General features: G+C 46.0%; 1 protein-coding gene across 4 annotated transcripts in view; it reads left to right on the top strand.

Annotated features, from left to right (window-relative positions):
- The window catches only part of dnah7 (dynein, axonemal, heavy chain 7), a 1,084,136-nt gene that overhangs the window by 532,411 nt on the left and 528,141 nt on the right, over window positions 1–23,584 (top strand). For all 4 annotated transcript variants that reach the window (XM_070875892.1, XM_070875893.1, XM_070875895.1 and 1 more), the window contains one exon: window positions 12,225–12,422. In XM_070875892.1, coding sequence (XP_070731993.1) covers window positions 12,225–12,422 — 198 coding nt within the window. The remainder of the gene's footprint in view (window positions 1–12,224; window positions 12,423–23,584) is intronic.

The raw sequence follows: 23,584 nt of genomic DNA, 5'->3' as shown, positions 1-23,584 counted from the left end.
TAAGTAAGCTGCTGGCTGCGGAGACGCTGGACCTCAGCAAGGTCATCACCATCGCCCAGGCTTGCATGTCCACGCAGAAAAGCACGAAGCAGATATGGTGACAAAACAGAAACTCCACGGCAAGTACTGTGCAAAAAATTGTATCGACGGCTGGCAGAGCTGCACACGGCAGGGCCTACTCGACTGCATCTGCAAGACCGGGAGCCGCTCAAAGTTTGCCATCGAGGGCCTACTCGACTGCATATGCGAGAACGGGAGCAGGTCAAAGCTCGCCATCGGGCGCAACTCTGAGCTCAACGTGCTGGCGTTGCGAGGGCAATTACTGACCCTATCAGTGCCGCTTCAGGCAGTATGGATGAGGAGGGTGTGCGAAGACGGGGCATCTTCAGCGGACGTGTCCGCAGCGGAGCAAGCGAGCTGCGACACACCACGTGGATGATGATCAATTCAGCGTGGATCTGGCGATGCAGCCTAAGGCATTTGAAAGCTCTGAGGAGGAAGTGCATAGCCTACGTGCGTTCCTAACAAAAAGCCAACCGATAATGATGGAGGTAAAATTAAACGACGTGCCAGTATCCATGGAATTAGACATGGGTGGGAGTCAATCGATAATGAGCCAGAGGACTTTCGAAAAGCTGTGGGAGACCAAGGCAGAGAGACCCAAGCTGAGTCCGATAAATGTGAAGTTGCGTACCTACACCAAAGAGCTCATACCAGTGATCAGTAGTACAGCAGTAGGAGTGTTGTACGAGGGAGCGGTCCATGATGTACCATTATCCTGGGCAACGGCCTATCGTTATTCGGCAGGAGTTGGCTCGAGAAGATAAAATGGAAATGGTACAATATCAAAGCATTGTCATCAGCGGATGATGATTTGTGTTCTCAAGTGCTGAGCAAATTTCCCTCACTGTTTGAACCAGAAATTGGCAGCTTCAAGGGAGCCAAGGTGCAGATTCACCTAGGCCCAGACACAAGGCCCATCCATCACAAAGCCAGGGCGGTCTTGCACATGATGAGAGAAAAGGTCGAGCTCAAATTGGACAGGCTACAATGTGAGCGGGTCATCTCACCGGTCGAATTTAATGAATGGGCCAGCCCCATTATTCCGGTGTTAAAGAGCAACAGCGCGGGTAGAATTTGTGGAGACTACAAGGTCACGATCAACCGAGTTTCGAAACAAGATCAGTACCCGCTACCGAAAGCTGATGACCTGTTTGCAATGCTAGCCGGGGGAAAATCGTTCACCAAATTGGATGTAACATCAGCCTATATGACACAGGAACTGGTTGAATCATCAAAGAAACTTACGTGAATCAACACGCAGAAAGGACTGTTTATTTTGGCATTCGTTCGGTGGCAGCCTATTGAAATCCATCCCCAGGACCGTGGTATTCCAAGACGACATCCTAATCACAGGTCGTGACACCGCCGAGCACCTGCACAATCTGGAAGAGGTTCTGCGTTGTCTGGACAAAGTGGGACTCAGGCTGAAACGTTCGAAGTGCGTTTTCATGGCACCAGAGGTCGAATTCCTTGGACGAAAGATTGCTGCAGATGGAATCAGGCTGACAGACGCGAAAACAGAGGCCATCAAAAATGCGCCCAGGCCCCAGAATGTGATGGAGCTGCGTTCGTTCCTGGGTCTTCTCAACTACTTCGGTAACTTCTTACCCAAATTGAGCACCGTATTAGAGGCTTTGCACAAGCTGCTCAGGAAAGGAAACGACTGGGTATGGGGTGAATTTCAAGACAGAGCCTTTGAGAAGGCTAGAAATCTGTTGTGTTCCCACAAGCTACTGGTACTGTATGACCCATGCAAGCGTCTAGTTTAGACCTGTGATATGTCATCCTATGGGGTCGGCTGCATACTCCAGCAAGCCAATGAGTCAGGCAAACTACAACCAGTTGCATACGCATCTCGAAGCCTGTCCAAGATGGAAAGAGCCTACGGCATGATAGAGAAAGAGGCTTTAGCATGTGTTTATGGGGTAAAAAAATATATCAGTACCTGTTTGGGCTTCGCTTCGAGCTGGAAACCGATCACAAGCCGCTTATATAGTTGTTCTCGGAACATAAAGGTATCAATACCAATGTGTCGTCCTGCATCCAGAGATGGGCGCTGACATTATCTGCCTATGATTATGTCATTCGCCATTGACCAGGCACCGACGACTGCGCTGATTACCGTTACCGTTGCCCACACCGGAAGTGAAAACGCCAATGCCTGCAGAGTTACTCATGGATGCCTTTGAGAGTGAAGGGTCGCCTGTTACTGCTCAACAAGTTAAGACCTAGACCAGCCAGGATCCGACCCTATCGGTTGTAAAATATTGTGTTCTTAAAGGGGGCTGGTCGACCATCCCCAAGGAAATGGGTGATGAAACCAAACCGTAGAGCCGTCGCAAAGATGAGCTTTCCATCCAGTCTGACTGTTTGCTGTGGGGTAATCGTGTTGTAATGCCCAAGAAAGGCAGTGTGAGATTTGTACGGGAGTTACATAGTATACATCCCGGTATTGTCATGATGAAGGCCATTGCCTGGTCCCATGTTTGGTGGCTTGGCATTGACTCGGAGTTAGAGTCATGCGTGCATCAGTTCAGCACTTGCATGCGGATAAGCAATGCCCCAAAGGAAGCTCCGCTCAGTCTGTGGTCATGGCCATCCAAACCGTGGTCTAGAATCCACATCGACTTTGCGGGCCCCTTCCTCGGTAAAATGTTTTTTGTGGTGGTGGATGCATACTCCGAATGGATAGAATGTGTGATCATGTCACCTAGCACTTCCACTACCACCATTGAGAACTTGAGAGCCATGTTTGCCACACATGGTCTGCCAGACATCGTTGTCAGCGACAACGGACCGTGTTTCACGAGCCTGGAGTTTCAAGAGTTCATGAAACGTAACAGCATAAAACACATGAGGTCATCCCCTTTCAAACCCGCGTCCAATGGTCAAGCGGAGCGGGCAGTTCAAAACATCAAGCAGAGCCTGAAACGCATAACTCATGGTTCCTTGCAGACACGCCTGTCACACATACTGCTCAGTTACAGGACAAGGCCACACATGCTCACCGGGGTCCCACCTGCGGAACTATTGATGAAGAGAGGCCTCAAAACCAGGCTCTCTCTAGTCCATCCTGACCTTAACGAACATGCCGAAACCCGACGTCAGCAGTGGTATCACGACCGCGCCGCAGTGTCATGCGACATATCTGTAAATGACCCAATGTATATACTTAACCATGGTCAAGGGCTCAAGTGGCTCCCGGGCAACGTTACGGATAAGAAGGGTAACCGGGTGTATATGGTTAAGCTCAAGAATGGGCAGATGTGCAGGAAACACATTGATCAAATCAAGCTAAGACACACTGCCGAACCAGAACATTTTCCCAACCACAGATGTTAGGCTAACTCATAGGGGCGTTACATTTGCAGTTTTCCAATCTGCTGGGACCGCCCCAGAATTCAGGGAATTTTGATAAATTACAACCAATGCATCCACAATCCCTGCCGCTACTTCTCTTAAGGCCCTAGTATGCAAGCCATCAGGTCCAGGAGATTTATCTGCCTTTAGTCCCATTATCTTACTGAGTACCACCTCCTGAGTGATTGTGATTGTGTTAAGTTCCTCCCCGCCTATCGCCCCTTGACTATCCACTGTTGGAATATTGTTCGTGTCCTCTGTCGTTAAAACTGATACAAAATACTTGTTTAGAGTTTCTACCATCTCCATGTTCCCCATTACTAATTCCCCGGTCTCGTCCTCTAAAGGACCAACATTTACTTTAGCCACTCTTTTTCTTTTTATATACCTATAGAAACTCTTGCTATCTGTTTTTATATTTCGTGCTCGTTTACTTTCATAGTCTATCTTCCCTTTCTTAATCATTTTTTCAGTCATTCTTTGCTGGCTTTTAAAAGCTTCCCCATCTTCTGTCCTCCCACTAGTTTTGGCCACTTTGTATGTCCTTGTTTTTAATTGGATACCGTCCTTTATTTCTTTAGTTAGCCACGGATGGCTTTCTTTTCTCTTGCACCCTTTCCTCCTTACTGGAATATATTTTTCTTGAGAGTTGTGAAATATCTCTAAGTGTACACCACTGTTCATCAACCGCCCTACACTTCAATCTGTTTTCCCAGTCTACCTTAGGCAACTCTGCCCTCATACCTTCATCGTCCCTTTATTTAAGCTTGGTACGCTGGTTAGAGATCCAACTTTCTTACCCTCCATCGGAATTTGAAACTCAGTCATGCTATGATCACTCATTCCAAGGGGATCCTTTACTAGGAGACTGTTTATTAATCCTGTCTAATTACACAGGACCAGGTCTAAGATAGCCTGCCCCCTGGTTGATTCCGTTATATACTGCTCCATGAACCCGTCCCTTATAGAAACATAGAAATTAAGTGCAGGAGCAGACCATTTGGCCCTTCGAGCCTGCACCGCCATTCAATAAGATCATGGCTGATCATTCATCTCAGTACCCTTTCCTGCTTTCTCTCCATACCCCTTGATCCCTTTGGCCTTAAGGGCCAAAACTAACTCCCTTTTGAATATATCTAACAAACTGGCCTCAACAACTTTCTGCGGTAGAGAATTCCACAGGTTAACCACTCTCTGAGTGAAGAAGTTTCTCCTCATCTCGGTCCTAAATGGCTTACCCCTTATTCTTAGACTGTGACTCCTGGTTCTGGAACTCCTCATTAACGGGAACATTCTTCCTGCCTCTAATCTGTCCAATCCCGTCAGAATTTTATATGTTTCTATGAGATCCCCTCTCATTCTTCTAAACTCCAGTGGATACAAGCCCAGTTGATCCAGTCTCTCCTCATATGTCAGTCCTGCCAACCCGGGAATCAGTCTGGTGAACCTTCGCTGTACTCCCTCAATAGCAAGAACATCTTTCCTCAGATTAGGGGACCAAAACTGAACACAATAATCCAGGTGTGGCCTCACCAAGGCTCTGTACAACTGCAGTAAGACCTCTCTGCTCCTATACTCAAATCCTCTAGCTATGAAGGCCAACATGCCATTTGCCTTCTTCACCGCCCGCTATACCTGCATGCCAAACTTCAATGACTGTTGTACCATGACACCCAGGTCTCGTTGCATCTCCCCTTTTCCTAATCTGTCACCATTCAGATAATATTCTGTCTTCCTGTTTTTGCCACCAAAGTGGATAACCTCACATTTATCGACATTATACTGCATCTGCCATGCATTTGTCCACTCACCGAACCTGTCCAAGTCACCCTGTAGTCTCTTAGCATCCTCCTCACAGCTCACACCGCTACCCAGCTACCCATCTGCAAACTTGGAGATATTACATTCAATTCCTTCATCTAAATCATTGATTTATATTGTAAATAGCTGGGGTCCCAGCACTGAACCCTGCGGCACCCCACTGGTCACTCCCTGCCATTCTAAAAAGGACCCGTTTATTCCGACTTTCTGCTTCTTGTCTGCCAACCAGTTCTCTATCCACGTCAATATATTACCCCCTATACCATGTGCTTTCATTTTGCACACTAATCTCTTGTGTGGGACCTTGTCAAAAGCCTTTTGAAAGTCCAAATACACCACATCCATTGGTTCTCCCTTGTCCACTCTACTCGTTACATCCTCAAAAAATTCTAGAAGATTTGTCAAGCATGATTTCCCTTTCATAAATCTATGCTGACTTGGATCGATCCTGTCACTGCTTTCCAAATGCGCTGCTATTTCATCTTTAATAATTGATTCCAACATTTTCCCCATCACTAATGTCAGGCTTACTGATCTATAATTCCCTGCTTTCTTTTTCCCTCCTTTTTTAAAAAGTGTTGTTACATTAGCTGCCCTTCAGTCGATAGGAACTGATCCAGAGTCAATAGAATGTGGGAAAATGATCACCAATGCTTCCACTATTTCTAGGGCCACTTCCTTAAGTACTCTGGGATGCAATCTATCAGGCCTTGGGGATTTATCGACCTTCAATCCCATCAATTTCCCTAACACAATTTTCTGACTGATAAGGATTTCCTTCAGTTCCTCCTTTTCGCTACATCCTCGAACCCCTAGTATTTCCGGCACTCTATTCACTCTATGAACGCTTCCTCAAGGCTATCCTGACCAATTTGATTTGTCCAATCAATATGGAGGTTAAAATCACCCATGATTATTGCTGTTCCCTTTTTACAAGCCCTCACTATTTCCTGGTTTATGCTCCGACCAACAGGGTTGCTACTGTTAGGGGGTCTATGTACTACGCCCACCAGTGACTTTTTCCCCTTATTATTCCTTATCTCTACCCAAACATCCTGATCCTTTGAGCATATATCATTTCTCACCATTGCAGTGATTCCATCCTTTATCAATAGAGCTACCCCACCTCCTTTTCCTTTCTGTCTGTCCTTCTGGATTGACAAATACCCCATAATATTTAATTCCCAGTCCTGGTCACCTTGCAACCACGTCTCTGAAATGGCTATCAGATCATACCCATTTGTCTCAATTTGTGCCGTCAATTCATCTATTTTGTTACAAATGCTACGTGCATTTTGACAAAGTGCCTTTAAATTTGTATTATTACCCTTTTTTCTTGCTTGTTTCCTCTCCTTCAAATTCACTTTCTTTATTTTTGCTTTCTAATTCCAGCTTTTCTCTCCTCCCTACTGAATCGACTCTCAGGTTCCCATCTCCCTGCCAAGCTAGTTTAAACCCTCCCTAACAGCACTAGCAAACCCCCCCCGCGAGGATATTGGTCCCGGCTCTGTTGAGGTGCAACCCGTCCGGCTTGTACAGGTTCTACCTCCCCCAGAAGCGATCCCAATGCCTCAGGAAACTAAAGCCCTCCCGCCTGCACCATCTCTCCAGCCACGTATTCATCTGCTCTCGCCTCCTATTTCTGTACTCACTAGCTCGTGACACTGGGAGTAATTCTGAGATTACTACCTTTGAGGTTCTGCTTTTTAATCTCTCTCCTAGCTCCCTAAACTCTGCCTGCAGGACCTCATCCCTCTTCCTACCTTTGTCATTGGTATCGACGTGGACCATGACCTCTGGCTGTTCACCCTCTCCCCCCAGAATGCCCTGCAGCCTCTCAGTGACATCCTTGATCCTGGCACCAGAGAGGCAACTGGGAAAGGTGGGATGAGGTGAGAGCCACCTGTGATTGCGGGTCAGGGTGACGTTTGGCAAACGCATATGAAGAGTCAAATGGTAGTGTGAGGAAGGGTGAGACTGATTAGGGAACAGGAGGGCGCGCAATGTTTGCATGCGCAGGGCATGGCTGGTGAACTCACACCATGGGCTGGAACACACAGAAAAGGGCACGTTCCGCAAAGACATTGTGCGAGACAGTGATTTTGGACTCATGGCATTGGTGCATTAATGTAAAGGGTACTCACCCTGACGACCTCATGAGGTCGTGAAACTTCTTGTGACATTATGTCGTATTTCGCCCCACCGTGTCTCTTGCTGAGACGTCTTGTGCCATCTCCCTCCAAAGCCTCCGAAAAACTCTTGATACGGGCCTTCTTCCTCCAGGAAGATTCAAGACATGCCACCTTCTCTCTACAGCCTCTATCAATGCTTCAGTGGCTGTGGTTGAGAAGCAGCGTGTTCAATGGCGATCTTGCTGCTCCTCCATTCTCCCTCTCTGCTCAAAGTGCACAGATGGAACTGCGCATGCGCATAAAACCTTGAATTTTTGCGCTGAGTTTTTCACTTGGAGCGGCCAGATTTAGTGGCCCCTCTCAATCCCGCTGCATTTGCAAAAATTTTCCAGTCGGAGGTGCAAACATTTAGAGGGCGCTTTACTTACCGCCCCTCCATGAATAATGCCACAAAATGTCCGGATCCAAATACTGATATTTGCAAAGAATCAAAAAATGCAGCACATAAGTATACAAAGAAATCAATTGAGTTGCATAAATTGCATAATTGATTTTCGGAGTTTGTGCCCCTGATACGGATCTTCACCCATTGGGAGTGCATATCAGGAAAGCATGTGAAGTCTGATTTTCTATCTATAAATTTCAATATATTTTGGTCTAAATGCCCCTAATTAAGCAATATGCACTCTTGATTGACAGGTTTTCTCGCTAGAGGTATGCAAATAGAAATTTATATTAGAAATTTAGAAAGGGATCAGGGAGCAGTAGACATACCACTTTCAATGCAAAGACAATATGCTCAGAAGCATAATTAGAACAATAGAGTAAGAGTGGACTTTTCCAAAGCCCTGCACCACTTGAATGCAGTGGACAGCTTATTGGAAAATCATGGATGCATTGCTTGTAATTTTCCTTCTATTAATGGCAATGGACAGAAATTGGTGATTGAAACAAAGATCATGTCAACATATGAATAAAAGGGGTTAAATGGATCTGGGATCAGGGGGCATAGTTTCAGAATAAGGGGTCGCACATTTAAAGCAGAAATGAGGAGGAATTTCTTCTCTTAGAGGGTCGTGAATCTTTGGAATTCTCTACCCCAGAAAACTGTGGAGGCTGGGTCTTTGAATATATTTAAGGTGGAGATCAATACATTTTTGAAAGATAAGGGAGTTAAAGGTTATGGGGAGCGGGCGGGGAAGTGGAGTTGAGGCCAGGATCAGATCAGCCATGATCTTATTGAATGGCGGAGCAGGCTCGAGGGGCCAAATGGCCTACTCCTGTTCGTATTTCTTATGTTCTTATCAGGGTGATTGGGAGGATAAACACCAATATGGACTTGTTCAAACTATTTAAACTTTGGAAAATGAAGACAAGACGGTTTCTATAAGGTTCTATTTATTAAAAGATCAATCCTATATTAATTCAACTTTTTTTTTGATATCACACTTTTGATATCACACAGGAAAGAAGTCAAACTTCAAAATGTAATTTTTTTTCTTATATAAGAATGACTAAAAGGTTATTATTTCTTTTTCATAATTTTGATAACTTTATTTTGTGAATGTTCTTTTTCATCTTCCTATTGGGTAAATAAAACACAATAAATAAGTCATGCTCGCACTGAGTCGATGAGTAGTGCTTTTTACCATTGTTTTAAAGTTATTTGTAATAAACATCCCTACTACCTTACTGAATTAAGTCATTAAGCGCTAAAAATTTGGTTCCATTAGTGCCTGGGATGGGGGCTAACGGGCCGCTAAACGCGTATCGCCAGAGCACCATGCTGTCAGTACCTCCCGTGAACTTCAGTAGAGGTTCCCCAGTGGTACCAATAGTTAGCGCTGTGCACTCCAGTGCCACCCACTTGGTGACATAGATGCATGTGCAATGCCCTGATAGTGCCGCTGTTGTGAACTTCATTAGGTTCACCTGCCTTAGTGCCTGCTGCTAATCATGACAGGGAAAGCATGCCCTCCCCAACTTCCTGGGACAGTAAAGAGAGGGCTCGGCAGGTGGGCCTTGATTTAAAAAAATTTTTTTTCATGTAATGTGGCTTTTATTTCGCTCCCAATGGTGTGAAAGGACCTCCATTGGATTTATTTTTACTCAAGCGGGCCTCCCCTTTAGGTGCTAGGATGCTGGTTTCTTAGCGTCACAAAGTTGGTTGGGATGCCGTGTTAGCGCCCTGTGCTTTCCCTTTAGCGCCCTAAGAAGTGTGTGGAATGCTTCCCTTAACGCTCCACTCCACACTTGGGGCGCTAAAAATCAATATCAAGGTTGGAGGTGGTAGATATCTCCTGGCACTAATGTTTGTGACCAGGCAGTGTTACCGTCTCAAACCGGCTATAATTAATTTTTAGCTCTTTTGATAGTTCCCTAAGAACTAATATAAAGCTACTTTTACACTATGTGAGGTCTCTTCTCGCACCATTGGTTTCTGGTGCACTGGTATTGTGTATCGGGTTACAACTCAAAGGTGAATCTGCCAGAATTCCACAAGACCAGTGGGCAAGAAGACTTATTTTTCCTAAGTCTACCTGGTGCCCAGCCTCAATGAATCTGGTAGATATAATTTTGGGTAGTAGACAGGTACGTAAGGACCATGCATTAGGAATTGGCAGTGATATGACAGGCTTTATGTAAAGGCAATTTTATTCAAAGCAGATTTGAGTGATTATCAGCATTGGATCTTGAATCCATAACAATGTAGTGTAGAGCAGAAAGTTTAATTTAAAAATCATGTAGTATTGTGATAGGTAAGTGGCAAATAAATACAGTTCCCTAAATCAGGTTTGTGAGAACGGACTTAACAACTAACTTTATTATTTCTATAAAAGTTGCCATAGGTTCTCTTATATAAAGGACTGAAATTCATAGTACTGAGGAAAGCAGAGAGTGAGTGCATTGCCTGCCTGTGGGGAGTGCAATTTTGGATGTAGCCTGTTTCTGCCTTGGTTTTTTCTCTATTTAATTTAATTGGAGCAGGCCGGGGAGCGGAAGGAGCAGCGTGGCAGCCTAGCCCAGCAGTCTGTGCGGCCCCCGGCCTGCGGACACCATCGGAGCAGGCCGGGGAGCGGAAGGAGCAGCGTTGCAGCATACCACTCCAGGGAGCAGCAGGTGCTGGAGCAGGAGAGCAACGGGCAGCGAAAAGGGACGTCACCAAGGTCCAGATCGGTGATTGGAACGTGGGCAGGTACATCAGGAGCGGCGAGATCAGGGCGAAGGAACGGCGAGAGACTGTAGAGGGACGTGATCGGGGCCCAGAAGAAGCGAGGGCCCAGGGGCAGCACGGGCCAGCCCTCACTGTGATATGTGTGTGCACTAGGTCTGTGCAACAGAGCAGGTCTCCAGTCATCTTGGTTAATCCTTGCGACTGGACCAAGACCTAGCTCTGTCAAGCCTGTGTGGTGGCTGGTGTGCAACGGTCACCACACGTTAAAAAAATCCAAGCACAGGCATCTTCCACCCTTCAAGATTTAGTTCGGACCTGGAATTTTAGGTCCATCATTGAAACACCTGTGAACTTTTTGACGTGGAAGCAAGTCATCCTCGGTTTGAGGGACTGCCTATGATGATGATGATTTAACTTCTGCATTAAATTTGAATTGGGAGGTGAGACACAGGGAAGTCTTCCACCTCCAACCACATGTAATGGGGATATACCTGGAGGATTGTAGCTCTCTGGGGAATTCATCGATTTAATCCCCTATTCGGCCCAACGGAAGTTTTGCCAACTGACGGGTGGTGAGAGTTCCATTCAGAAACGAGCAAATGGCCCAGAACTGTACTAGGCAGCGGTCAGAGTAGATAAATTACTGTTAAAATGGCAATGTGCTCCCTTAGGAGAATTTTTAAAATTTTAAAGATTTTTCCTCTTCAGCCCTTCCTAGGCCTCAGCTCCACTCGAAGCATGGTATTGCTTCAATTTTCCTGGACGCTTTTGGGACTGCCTCCTCTGATGTGCCCTTACAAGGATGGGCCACCAGCCCTGAGTATTTAAATGAGCCAATCCCCAAGATTTTGTATCCAAGGGCAGATGGGAGAAACACTCTGTTACACTTGCACCAGCAAAGCAATACTCCTGGGGCTAAAAATTGAATCGCTTAGTGCATTCTGTTAGCACTTGCGAGAGGCGCTAAAAGGTTAGCACCCGCCCGCAGCGATTTTAGTGCCGCTCGCCAACTAGATTGGTGTTTTAGTGGTGGTGCTAATACTTAGCACCAGGGAATGTTGCACTGGTGTGCAACGCCCCAGTTGCACCACGGAAGCCAACTTGAATGTTTCGGCCTGCCTTAGCACCTGCCACTAATCTCACCAGAGAAAGCAGGCATGCAGAGCTGTCCCGGGGCACTAATGAAAGGGATAGTGTATTGGTAAGTTTTAGAGATTTTATTTGCAATGATGTATCTTTATTTGGTATTCCTGATGTTTAAATTTGTTGATTTGTAATTTTTTTTCAGTTTTTGTGTTTTCCAGTGATCCTTCTCTTTAAGCGCTATAATGCCATTTTTTTAACCGCCAGAACTTCAGTAGCGCTACCGGTTTAGCGCCCTAAGCGCAGTGTGGAACGCTTCCCTTAGTGCTCCACTTTACTCTTAGGGTGCTGAAAATTAATTTTGCTATCACCACGCTAAAAATCTCTTGGCGCTAAACTTAGCGACCAGACAATATTAGTGCCTCAAAACCGGCTATAATCAATTTCCCCCCTGGGAATTTTGGCCCTTTCAAGTTGCATAACCATAAAATTAAGTTACCTTGACCTGTGAATGTGAAAGCACTTTTATTGATCGATAATGGGTTTACTGCACTTAAATGAGCATTAACTTTTTCAACTTTCTTTCTTAGGGATCAGGGATGTGGGAACTGTGGACAGAAGCATTGGATTCTGTTCCCTCCATTCCAATAGATGCGGAGTTCAATGAAATTCTTGTACCAACTAAAGATACAATTCGTTACATGAACTTGATGAAACTTTTGACAACAAACCAAAAGCCTTCTATATTTGTGGGTCCAACCGGAACAGGGAAAAGTGTCTACATTATTGTAAGTGTTTTGTTGTTGTTGAAACAAATAGCTTAATAAAATAAAGTTAATCAAATGCATCACTTGATAAAATATTTGTAACAATATTGCTAATATTTAAAACATTAAAATAGCAAGTTCTTTTATTGTAAAAACTGGCTATTATTACTAGGTTGCAGTAATACTGGATTATTTTTGTAACAAATGAAGTTTCAGTCGATAGATTAGAGAGGAGAGGAGGATTGTACAGTGCAACAGTGATGGCAGTTGTACAACCATTTAAAGGAATGAAATAGAGCACAGCATTGTTATTTTGGATACGTATATCTGGGTTAGAATGAAATTGAATTCTGTTCCCTCCATGGTCGTTGGGGCAGGCAACGGTCACCACGTGCGGAGGGAAGCTGGCCAGGGTTAAATAGTGGCAGTGTGAAAACTAGCTATGCAGGTTTTTTTTCCTATAGAATAATTTTTAACTGTTTTATCCCTATATTTTGAATAGCAAACCCAAAAATGCATCCTTAGTGTTACGTATGTAACTATGTAATACTTGCCACCAGAGGGCGCGACTGTTGGAGTCCTAATGGTCACCTGCACACACGTGCAGGGCGAGTATAAAAGGTTGGCTGCCATGTTGTTTAGGCACTCTGGAGTTGTAATAAAGAAGACTAAGGGACTAAGGTCACACTAAGTTTAGCTCACAGTGCTCAGCCTCATGGAGTTCTTCTATACACAACAATTGGCGACGAGTAACAGAATACGAACCTTCACGCAACTATGGCTGCCGTTGGAATATTAAGAGAGATTCGTAGAGGGTGATGATTGGGAAGCCTTTGTCGAGCATCTCGACCAGTACTTCGGGGCCAACGAGCTGGAAGGAGACACCAACGCGGCCAAGCGCAGGGCGGTTCTCCTCACCGTCTGTGGGCTGAAAATATATAGCCTCATCAAGAATCTACTCGCACTGACAAAACCAATGGAGAAGGAATATACAGAGTTGTACACGTTGGTTCGGGGCCACCTCAAGCCGAAGGAGAGTATCCTCATGGCCAGATATTGTTTTTACACGCACCATCGCTCCGGGGGCTAGGACGTGGCGGATTATGTTGCCGACCTGAGACGCCTCGCGGGACCTTGCGATTTTGAAGCTGCGTTGGGGCAAATGCTGGAGGACCTTTTTGTAGTGTCTCTGCACCTTGTTACAAACTCACACGAGGCATGTATATATCAGACACGGTCACTCTGTGACCTTCACTTTATTCCCAGGTCCAAGGAGTGCTGATCTTGGGTGGGACCTCCCCTTTTATACCTGGAAACCCAGGTGAGGAATGTCTCCCGTAAGCTCACCCCTGTGGTCAGGGTGTGCATTTCAAGGATACAGGTACAGTGTGCATGAGTTACAGTTACATAACTATTGTCATTGCAAGATGGTGACATACATGACACTTTTAATGTTGGGCATCAGCCACGAGGTCATTCTTTGAAAGCTGCTGGCTGCCAAAACCCTAGATCTGAGCAGGGCCATCGCGATCACCCAGGCATGCATGGCCACGGACGATAACACCAAACAGATATCTTCTCAACATCGAAGCTCACTGGCAATTACTGTGCATAAAATGATGTCGCCAGCAGGCCAAACTGCATATGGCAGGGCCTACATGTCTGCGGCTGCAAGATCTGTGATGACTCAGAGTCCGCCATCGGGGGTGAATGTGAATCTATTAGCACCGTGTTGGCGCTGCGGGGGTAATCATCGGGCCCATCAATGTTGATTCAAGCACTACGTGTGCAAAGGCTGCGCAACGATGGGGCACCTCCAGCAAATGTGCAAACGTGCTGCGACATACCACGTGGCAGAGGATGATCGATCCAGCGCGGATCACGCAGCACAGGCAACTCAGCCTGAGGAAGAAGTGTATGGGGTACATACCTTCACCACCAAATGCCCTCCTATAATGCTGAAAGTCAAATTAAATGGAGTTCCAGTATCCATGGAGTTGGACATGGGTGCGAGTCAGTCAATAATGAGCCAGAAGGCTTTCGAGAAACAATGGGGCAATAAAGCAAAAGGTCCAAACTGAGCCCGATTAATGCAAAGCTGCGTACCTACACCAAAGAGTTCATACCAGTCATTGGAAGTGCGGCAGTGAAGGTATCATATGATGGAGCTGTGCATGACCTATCATTGTGGATTGTTCCAGGCAATGGGCCAACGCTGTTCGGCAGAAGCTGGCTAGAAAAGATTAGATGGAATTGGAACGACATCAAAGCACTATCTTCAGTGGATGACGCCTCATGTGCTCAAGTGTTGAGCAAGTTTCCCTCGCTATTCAAACCAGGCATCGGCAGCTTCACAGGCGCCAAGGTAGAAATCCTTCTAAGCCCCGATGCATGGCTTATCCATCACAAGGCTCGGGCAGTTCCGTACATGATGAGGGAGAAAGTCGAGATCGAACTGGACAGACTTCAACGAGAGGGAATTATATCGCAGTCGAGTTCAACGAGTGGGCCAGTCCAATTGTTCCGGTGTTGAAAAGCGATGGCACAGTCAGAATCTTCAGAGACTGCAAGGTAACGATTAACCAAGTCTCACTACAGGACCAGTTCCCAGGACCAGTGGTCGAGGCGGATGACCTGTTCGCAACATTAGCAGGGGGGAGGGGAGTTGTTCACCAATTTGGACCTAACCTCCACCTACATGACACAGGAGCTGGCTGAATCTTCGAAAAGACTGACGTGCATCAACACACACAAAGGGCTGTTTATATACTACAGGTGCCCTTTTTATATACCACAGGTGCCCTTTTGAGATTCGCTCAGCTGCAGCCATTTTCCAGAGAAACATGGAGAGTTTGCTGAAATCTGTTCCGCGTATCGTTGTGTTTCAACACGACATCCTGATCACTGGTCGTGACACCATCGAACATCTACACAACCTGAAAGAGATTCTAAGTCTCCTAGACAGAGTGGGACTCAGGCTGAAATGCTCCAAGTGTGTTTGCCTGGCGCCAGAAGTCGAATTTTTGGGGAGAAAGATTGCAGCAGACGGCATCAGGCCCACGGACTCAAAGACAGAGGCCATCAAGAGTGCACCCAGACCACAGAATGTGACGGAGCTGCGTTTGTTCCTGGGACTCCTCAACTATTTCGATACCTTTCTACCCGGGTTGAGCACGTTGTTAGAGCCTTTGCACATGTTGCTACATAAGGGTGATGACTGGGTTTGGGTCCAATCTCAAGACACAGCCTTTGAGAAGGCCAGGAACTTGCTATGTTCAAATAAGTTACTTGTACACTATGACCCATGTAAATGTTTAGTGCTAGCTTGTGACGCCTCATCGTACGGGGTCGGCTGTATATTACAGCAGGCCAATGTATCGGGCAACCACCAACCGGTTGCATACGCATCGAGAAGTCTGTCTAAGGCTGAGAGAGCCTATAGTATGGTTGTGAAAGAGGCGTTAGCATGTGTATATGGGGTTAAGAAAATGCACCAATACCTATTTGGACTTTGATTTGAGCTTGAAACTGACCACAAGCCGCTCATTTCGCTGTTTTCAGAGAGCAAAGGTATAAATACCAATACTTTGTCCCGCTTCCAAAGATGGTCACTAACATTATCCGCTTATCACTACGTTATACGCCACAGACCAGGCACTGAAAACTGTGCTGATGCTCTCAGCCGGCTACCATTACCCACCACCGGGGTTGAAATGGCGCAGCTCGCAGACTTGCTACTGGTCATGGATGCTTTTGAGAACGAGAGGTCACCCGTCACAGCTCGCCAGATCAGGACCTGGACTAGCCAGGATCCTGTGCTATCATTAGTAAAGAGTTGTGTCCTAAATGGGAACTGGTCAACTGTTCCCGGGGAAATGCAAGATGAAATTAAGCCGTTTCACCGATGCAGAGATGAAATGCCCATCCAGTCAGATTGTCTCCTATGGGGTAATCGCGTGGTTTTGCCACAAAAAGGCAGGGAAATGTTTATACGCGACCTACACTGTAATCACCCAAGCATTGTCATGGTGAAGGCAATTGCCAGGTCGCATGTTTGGTGGCCCGGCATTGACTCAGACTTAGAGTCATGCGTGCATCAGTGCAACACTTGCTCGCAACTGAGCAATGCACCAAGGGAGGCTCCACTGAATCTGTGGTCATGGCCCTCCAAACCGTAGTCCAGGATCCACGTAGATTTTGCCGGCCCCTTTCTAGGAAAGATGTTTTTAGTAGTTGTGGACGCTTACTCCAAATGAATTGAATGCGTAATCATGTGATCCAGCACGTCCGCAGCCACCATTGAAAGCCTCCGGGCCATGTTCGCCACCCATGGCTTACCCGACATCCTTGTCAGCGACAATGGACCGTGTTTCACCAGCTCGGAATTCAACGAGTTTATGATCTCCAATGGCATCAAGCATGTCAGGTCTGCTCCGTTTAAGCTCGCATTTAACGGTCAAGCGGAGCGGGCAGTCCAAACAATTAAGCAGAGCATAAAATGCCTGACATAGCTCCTTGCAGACCCACTTGTCTCGCATTCTGCTCAGTTACCGGACGTGACCCCACTCACTCACCGGGGTTTCCCCGGCAGAATTGCTAATGAAGAGAGCCCTCAAAACCAAGCTCTCCCTAGTCCACCCAGATCACGTGGAAACCTGGCGACACCGGCAGAACATGTACCACGATCGCGCAGCTGTTTCACGTGACATTGATGCTAACGATCCTGTGTTTGTCCTGAATTATGGTCATGTTCCCAAGTGAGTTGCTGGCACTGTTTTGGCCAAGGAAGGGAATAGGGTGTTTATAATCAAACTGTTAAATGGCCAAACATGCAGAAAGTATTTAGATCAGACCAAATTGCGATTTACTGACAACCAGGAACAACTTGAAGAGGACATCACCATCGACGATCCACCAACACACACCCAACCAGCAATCGACCTCACTGTCAATCACGAGGATGAACTCACCGTTCCTGACAGTCCGGTCAGACCAGCCGTGGTGCAGTGCAGCAATGGTCTGGCCAACTCACACACGCCAGGGTTTGAACTTAGACGATCAACCAGGGAGTGAAGGGCTCCGGATCGCCTCAACTTGTAAATAACTTGTACCGAAGACTTTGGGGGGAGTGATGTTATGTATGTAACTATGTAATACTTGCCACCAGAGGGCATGACTGTTGGAGTCCTAATGGTCAGCTGCACACACGTGCAGGGTGAGTATAAAAGGTCGGCTGCCATGTTGTGAAGGCACTCTGAGCACACTAAGTTTAGCTCACAATACTCAGTCTCGTGGAGTTCTTCTATACACAACACTTAGTATTATTTTTACCAGTGAATTCTCAAAGACAGCATTATAAAGCAATCCATACTGTTAGAATTCCATCTAACTGGACCCTTCTTTTGTTGTGGGATTTTTATGTATTCATAAAATCATAAAATGATACAGCATAGGACACCATTCCGCCCATCGTACCTGTGCTGGCTCTTTGAAAGAGCTATCCCATTAGTCCCACTCCCCAGCTCTTTCCTCATTTCTAATTTCCCCCCTTCAAGTATTTATCCTATTCCCTTTTGAAAGTTATTATGTAATCTGCTTCCACCACCCTTTCATGCAGTACATTCCAGATTATAACAACACGTTGTGTATTTCTTTTTCCTCATGTCGCCTTTGGTTCTTTTGTCAATTTTAAATCTGTGTCCTCTGGTTACCGACCCTTCTGCCACTGTTTCTTCTTGCTTACTCTATCAAAATGCTTCATGATTTTAAACAGCTCTAGCAAATCTCTCTGCTCTGAGGAGAACAATCCCAGTTTCTCCAGTCTCTCCACGTAACGAAAGTCCTGCATTCCTACTGCCATTCTAATAAATCTCCTCTGCACTCTCTCTAATGCTTTGATATCCTTCCTAAAGTGTAGTGCCCAAAATTGGTCACAATACTCCAGCTGGGGCCTAATCAGTGTTTTGTAAAGGTTTAGCAAAAGTATCCCGTATCCACATGGAGGCAGGAGGCCCTCCAGACACAGTCAAAAGGCAGTGGGAGCAGATAGCCATGGAGCTGAATGCTTGGAATCAAGCCCCAAGGAGCTGGATGTAATGGCGCAACAAGCTCAATAACCTCTCACGAGTGGTCAAGCTTAGTGAATGCAACTGCACCAGTAGCTTCAGTCATTGCTCAAATCACTATACCCCCATCACTCACTCAGCAAACAATCACTATCAATCAGGCCTAATACCTAACATTCATATGCTTCACCTCACCCTCACACACTTATCACCGCTTGAAGCCTCCCACCCACATCTCACAGGTTTCACACACTGCCAGCTATTCAACCATGACACATCAGCCAAAAGGATTGTAGAGACTCACTGACACACTTCCCCCTCTCTTGCAGGACAAGGTGTCGCACAGCCAGAGGCAGCAGAAGCTAACGCTTGCATGACCTAACCCCCATGGATGGCCATTGCTGAGTCTGTGGCCAGTGGCGGGACTCAAACCATCGAAGATGACAGTATGCTCATATCTAATCCTCCTCACATCCCACTTCCCCATATCCCACAGTCTTCTGATTTACATGCTGCAAATGGTGAAAGCATGCATCTCTTACTTTCCGCCCCTTACCGCACTGCAACCTTACCCTTTTGCCTTTTTCCTTTCAGATACCCAAGAGGTGCAACTTGAACAGGTAGTGGAGGAAGACCAAGAATGATGATGAAGGCATATTACCGTCACTTGATCTGACACTGCACGTATCTTAGAGGATAGATTAGAGGCGGGATCTGCATATGGTGAAACACCGGGCATGAGTGGGCTGGAGCCAGGCTCGGACAAGAACTTCAGTGGGGCAGCTTACAGAAGAATGCTGATGGGTATGCACATCAAAATGCTTGGTGCATTAGGAAGCCTGCCAGAAAGCCTGTGGTCAATGTGAAGGAGCATGGAGAAGTCCAGCACCAACTTGGCACAAGGTTTTGTGCAGAGCTTGGAGCCCATATTTTCCAGCAGGCAAGTGGTGGCCAACTCTGTTAGCACACTTGTGGATACAACCATGGTGCAGCATCTGATGGTTGATGTCACAGCTTCCATTGCAGCACAAGTAGCAGCCACCCAACATCTGAGTGCTGCAATGGAAGCTCAGACATCTGTCATCAACTTGCTGCCATTCAAGTTCAGACTGCTACCATCATATGCAAAAGGGCTTGTAGGATATTACAGCACTCCAGCAATATATCCTCCCAACAGATTACTAGAATTGCTGAGGCGTCGCCCCAGAGGAGTGGCAGTGGCTCCATGAAGCACGAACATGTTGTCCTCCCTCAGGAAGACAGCATTCATACTCCCACCCCTGCCACTCTGTTATTGCCTTTGCGATTGCCTGTCAGCCAGCCTAGGCTGCTGCCACCCATGCCGAGATGGTGTAGTCTGCGGCTGAGTTTTCTAGGCTCAGAGCTGCTTGAGGTTGTCCTCCAAGGCCATCTGCGCTGAATGTAAAGACATGCAGGAATGCACAAGGGTGATTAGTTGACTTTTGTATGCAATATAGTTTGATTTGATTAATATATTTGGTTTGGAATGTTTATTTTCTGGTGGCTTTTATTTTGATATTCTGGCCAAGTGGACGCTATGATGGTCAGTGACAGAGGGAAGGTAAGGTGTGGCACTATTGGTGAACATAAGAACATAAGAATTAGGAACAGGAGTAGGCCATCTAGCCCCTCGAGCCTGCTCCGCCATTCAGCAAGATCATGGCTGATCTGGCCGTGGACTCAGCTCCACTTACCCGCCCGCTCCCCATAACCCTTAATTACCTTATTGGTTAAAAATCTATCTATCTGAGACTTGAATACATTCAATGAGCTAGCCTCAACTGCTTCCTTGGGCAGAGAATTCCACAGATTCACAACCCTCTGGGAGAAGAAATTTCTTCTCAACTCGGTTTTAAATTGTCTCCCCCATATTTTGAGGCTGTGCCCCCTAGTTCTAGTCTCCCCGACCAGTGGAAACAATCTCTCTGCCTCTATCTTGTCTGTCCCTTTCATTATTTTAAATGTTTCTATAAGATCACCCCTCATCCTTCTGAACTCCAATGAGTAAAGACCCAGTCTACTCAATCTATCATCATAAGGTAACCCCCTCATCTCCGGAATCAGCCTAGTGAATCGTCTCTGTACCCCCTTCAAAGCCAGTATATTCTTCCTTAAGTAAGGTGAACAAAATTGCACGCAGTACTCCAGGTGCGGCCTCACCAATACCCTGTACTGTTGCAGCAGGACCTCCCTGCTTTTGTACTCCATCCCTCTCGCAATGAAGGCCAACATTCCATTCGCCTTCCTGATTACCTACTGCACCTGCCAACTAACTTTTTGGGATTCATGCACAAGGACCCCCAGGTCCCTCTGCACCGCAGCATGTTGTAATTTCTCCCCATTCAAATAATATTCCCTTTTACTGTTTTTTTTCCCAAGGTGGATGACCTCACATTTTCCGACATTATATTCCATCTGCCAAACCTTAGCCCATTCGCTTAACCTATATAAATCTCTTTGCAGCCTCTCTGTGTCCTCTACACAACCCGCTTCCCCACTAATCTTTGTGTCATCTGCAAATTTTATTACACTACACTCTGTCCCCTCTTCCAGGTCATCTGTGTATATTGTAAACAGTTGTGGTCCCAGCACCGATCCCTGTGGCACACCACTAACCACCGATTTCCAACCCGAAAAGGACCCATTTATCCCGACTCTCTGCTTTATGTTAGCCATCAATTCTCTATCCATGCTAATACATTTCCTCTGACTCCGCGCACCTTTATCTTCAACAGTAACCTTTTGTGTGGCACCTTATCGAATGCCTTTTGGAAATCTAAATACACCACATCCATCGGTACACCTCTATCCACCATGCTCGTTATATCCTCAAAGAATACCAGTAAATTAGTTAAACATGGTTTCCCCTTCATGAATTCATGTTGCGTCAGCTTGATTGCACTATTCCTATCTAGATGTCCCGCTATTTCTTAATGATAGCTTCAAGCATTTTCCCCACTACAGATGTTAAACTAACCGGCCTATAGTTCCCTGCCTTTTGTCTGCCCCCTTTTTTAAACAGAGGCATTACATTAGCTGCTTTCCAATCTGCTGGTACCTCCCCAGAGTCCAGAGAATTTTGGTAGATTATAACGAATGCATCTGCTATCACTTCCACCATCTCTTTTAATACCCTGGGATGCATTTCATCAGGACCAGGGGACTTGTCTACCTTGAGTCCCATTAGCCTATCCAGCACTATCCCCATAGTGATAGTGATTATCTCAAGGTCCTCCCTTCCCACAATCCCGTGACCAGCAATTTTTGGCATGGTTTTTGTGTCTTCCACTGTGAAGACCGAAGCAAAATAATTGTTTAAGGTCTCAGCCATTTCCACATTTCCCATTATTAAATCCCCCTTCTCATCTTCTAAGGGACCAACATTTACTTTAGTCACTCTTTTCCGTTTTATATATCGGTAAAAGCTTTTACTATCCGTTTATATGTTTTGCGCAAGTTTACTTTCGTAATCTATCTTTCCCTTTCTTTATTGCTTTCTTAGTCATTCTTTGCTGTCGTTTAAAATATTCCCAATCTTCTATTTCCTTGGTTATCCACGGCTGGTTATCCCTTCTCTTACCGCCCTTCTTTTTCACTGGAATATATTGTTGTTGAGCACTATGAAAGAGCTCTTTGAAAGTCCTCAATTGTGCCACCATTTAGTCTGTGTTTCCAGTCTACTTTAGCCAACTCTGCCCTCATCCCACTGCAGTCCCCTTTGTTTAAGCATAGTATGCTCGTTTGAGACACTATTTCCTCACCCTCAATTTGTATTACAAATTCAACCATACTATGATCACTCATTCCGAGAGGATCTTTTACGAGGAGATCGTTTATTATTCCTGTCGCATTACACAGGACCAGATCTAAGATAGCTTGCTCCCTTGTAGGTTCTGTAACATACTGTTCTAAGAAACAATCCCGTATGCATTCTATGAATTCCTCCTCAAGGCTACCCCGTGCGATTTGATTTGACCAATCGATATGTAGGTTAAAATCCCCCATGATTACTGCCGTTCCTTTTTCACATGCCTCCATTATTCCCTTGATTATTGTCTGCCCCACCGTGAATTTATTATTTGGGGGCCTATAAGCTACGCCCACCAGTGACTTTTTCCCTTTACTATCTCTAATCTCCACCCACAATGATTCAACATTTTGTTCATTAGAGCCAATATCGTCTCTCACAACTGCCCTGATATCATCCTTTATTAACAGAGCTACCCCACCTCCTTTCCCTTCTTGTCTATCTTTCCGAATTGTCAGATACCCCTGTATGTTTAATTCCCAGTCTTGGCCACCCTGCAACCACGTTTCTGTAATGGCCACCAAATCATACCCATTTGTAATGATTTGTGCCGACAACTCATTTACTTTATTTCGAATGCTGTGTGCGTTTAGGTAGAGTGTTTTAATACTAGTTTTTAAACCATAATTTTTAGTTTTGACCCCTCCTGCAGCCCCTTTATATTCATACATATTGTCCCTTCCTATCACCTTGTGGTTTACACTTACCCCAGTGCTACCCTGCTCTGTTGCCTCCTGCCTTTTTGCATTCTTTCTTGGGGTCCTATTCATCTGAGCTCTGCCCAACTCTAACTAGCTCAGAGCCCTCTCCTGGGTTCCGAATACTCCTCGCATTGAGGCACCGAGCTTTCATGCTTGCCTTTTTATTGCACTTTGACCCTTTAGAATTTTGCTGTACAATGGCCCTTTTTGTTTTTTGCCTTGGGTTTCTCTGCCCTCCACTTTTACTCATCTCCTTTCTGTCTTTTGCTTCTGTCTCCATTTTGTCTCCCTCTATCTCCCTGCATTGGTTCCCATTCCCCTGCCATGTTAGTTTAACTCCTCCCCAACAGCACTAGCAAACGCTCCCCCTTGGACATTGGTGGCGGTCCTGCCCAGGTGCAGACCGTCCAGTTTGTACTGGTCCCACCTCCCCCAGAACCGGTTCCAATGCCCTGTTGGAGACCCAAGGGTCACCTGCACACCTCGTGCATGCAAGTATAAGAGGTTGTCTGCCCTGCTGCTTCGGCACTCTGGAGTTTGATTAACGAGACTAAGGTCACACCAGTTTGAGCTTACAGCATACAGTCT

Source organism: Pristiophorus japonicus, chromosome 3 (assembly GCF_044704955.1).
Source record: "Pristiophorus japonicus isolate sPriJap1 chromosome 3, sPriJap1.hap1, whole genome shotgun sequence".
Taxonomy (NCBI): Eukaryota; Metazoa; Chordata; class Chondrichthyes; family Pristiophoridae; genus Pristiophorus; species Pristiophorus japonicus.
This window is presented reverse-complemented; position numbering and strand designations above follow the sequence as displayed.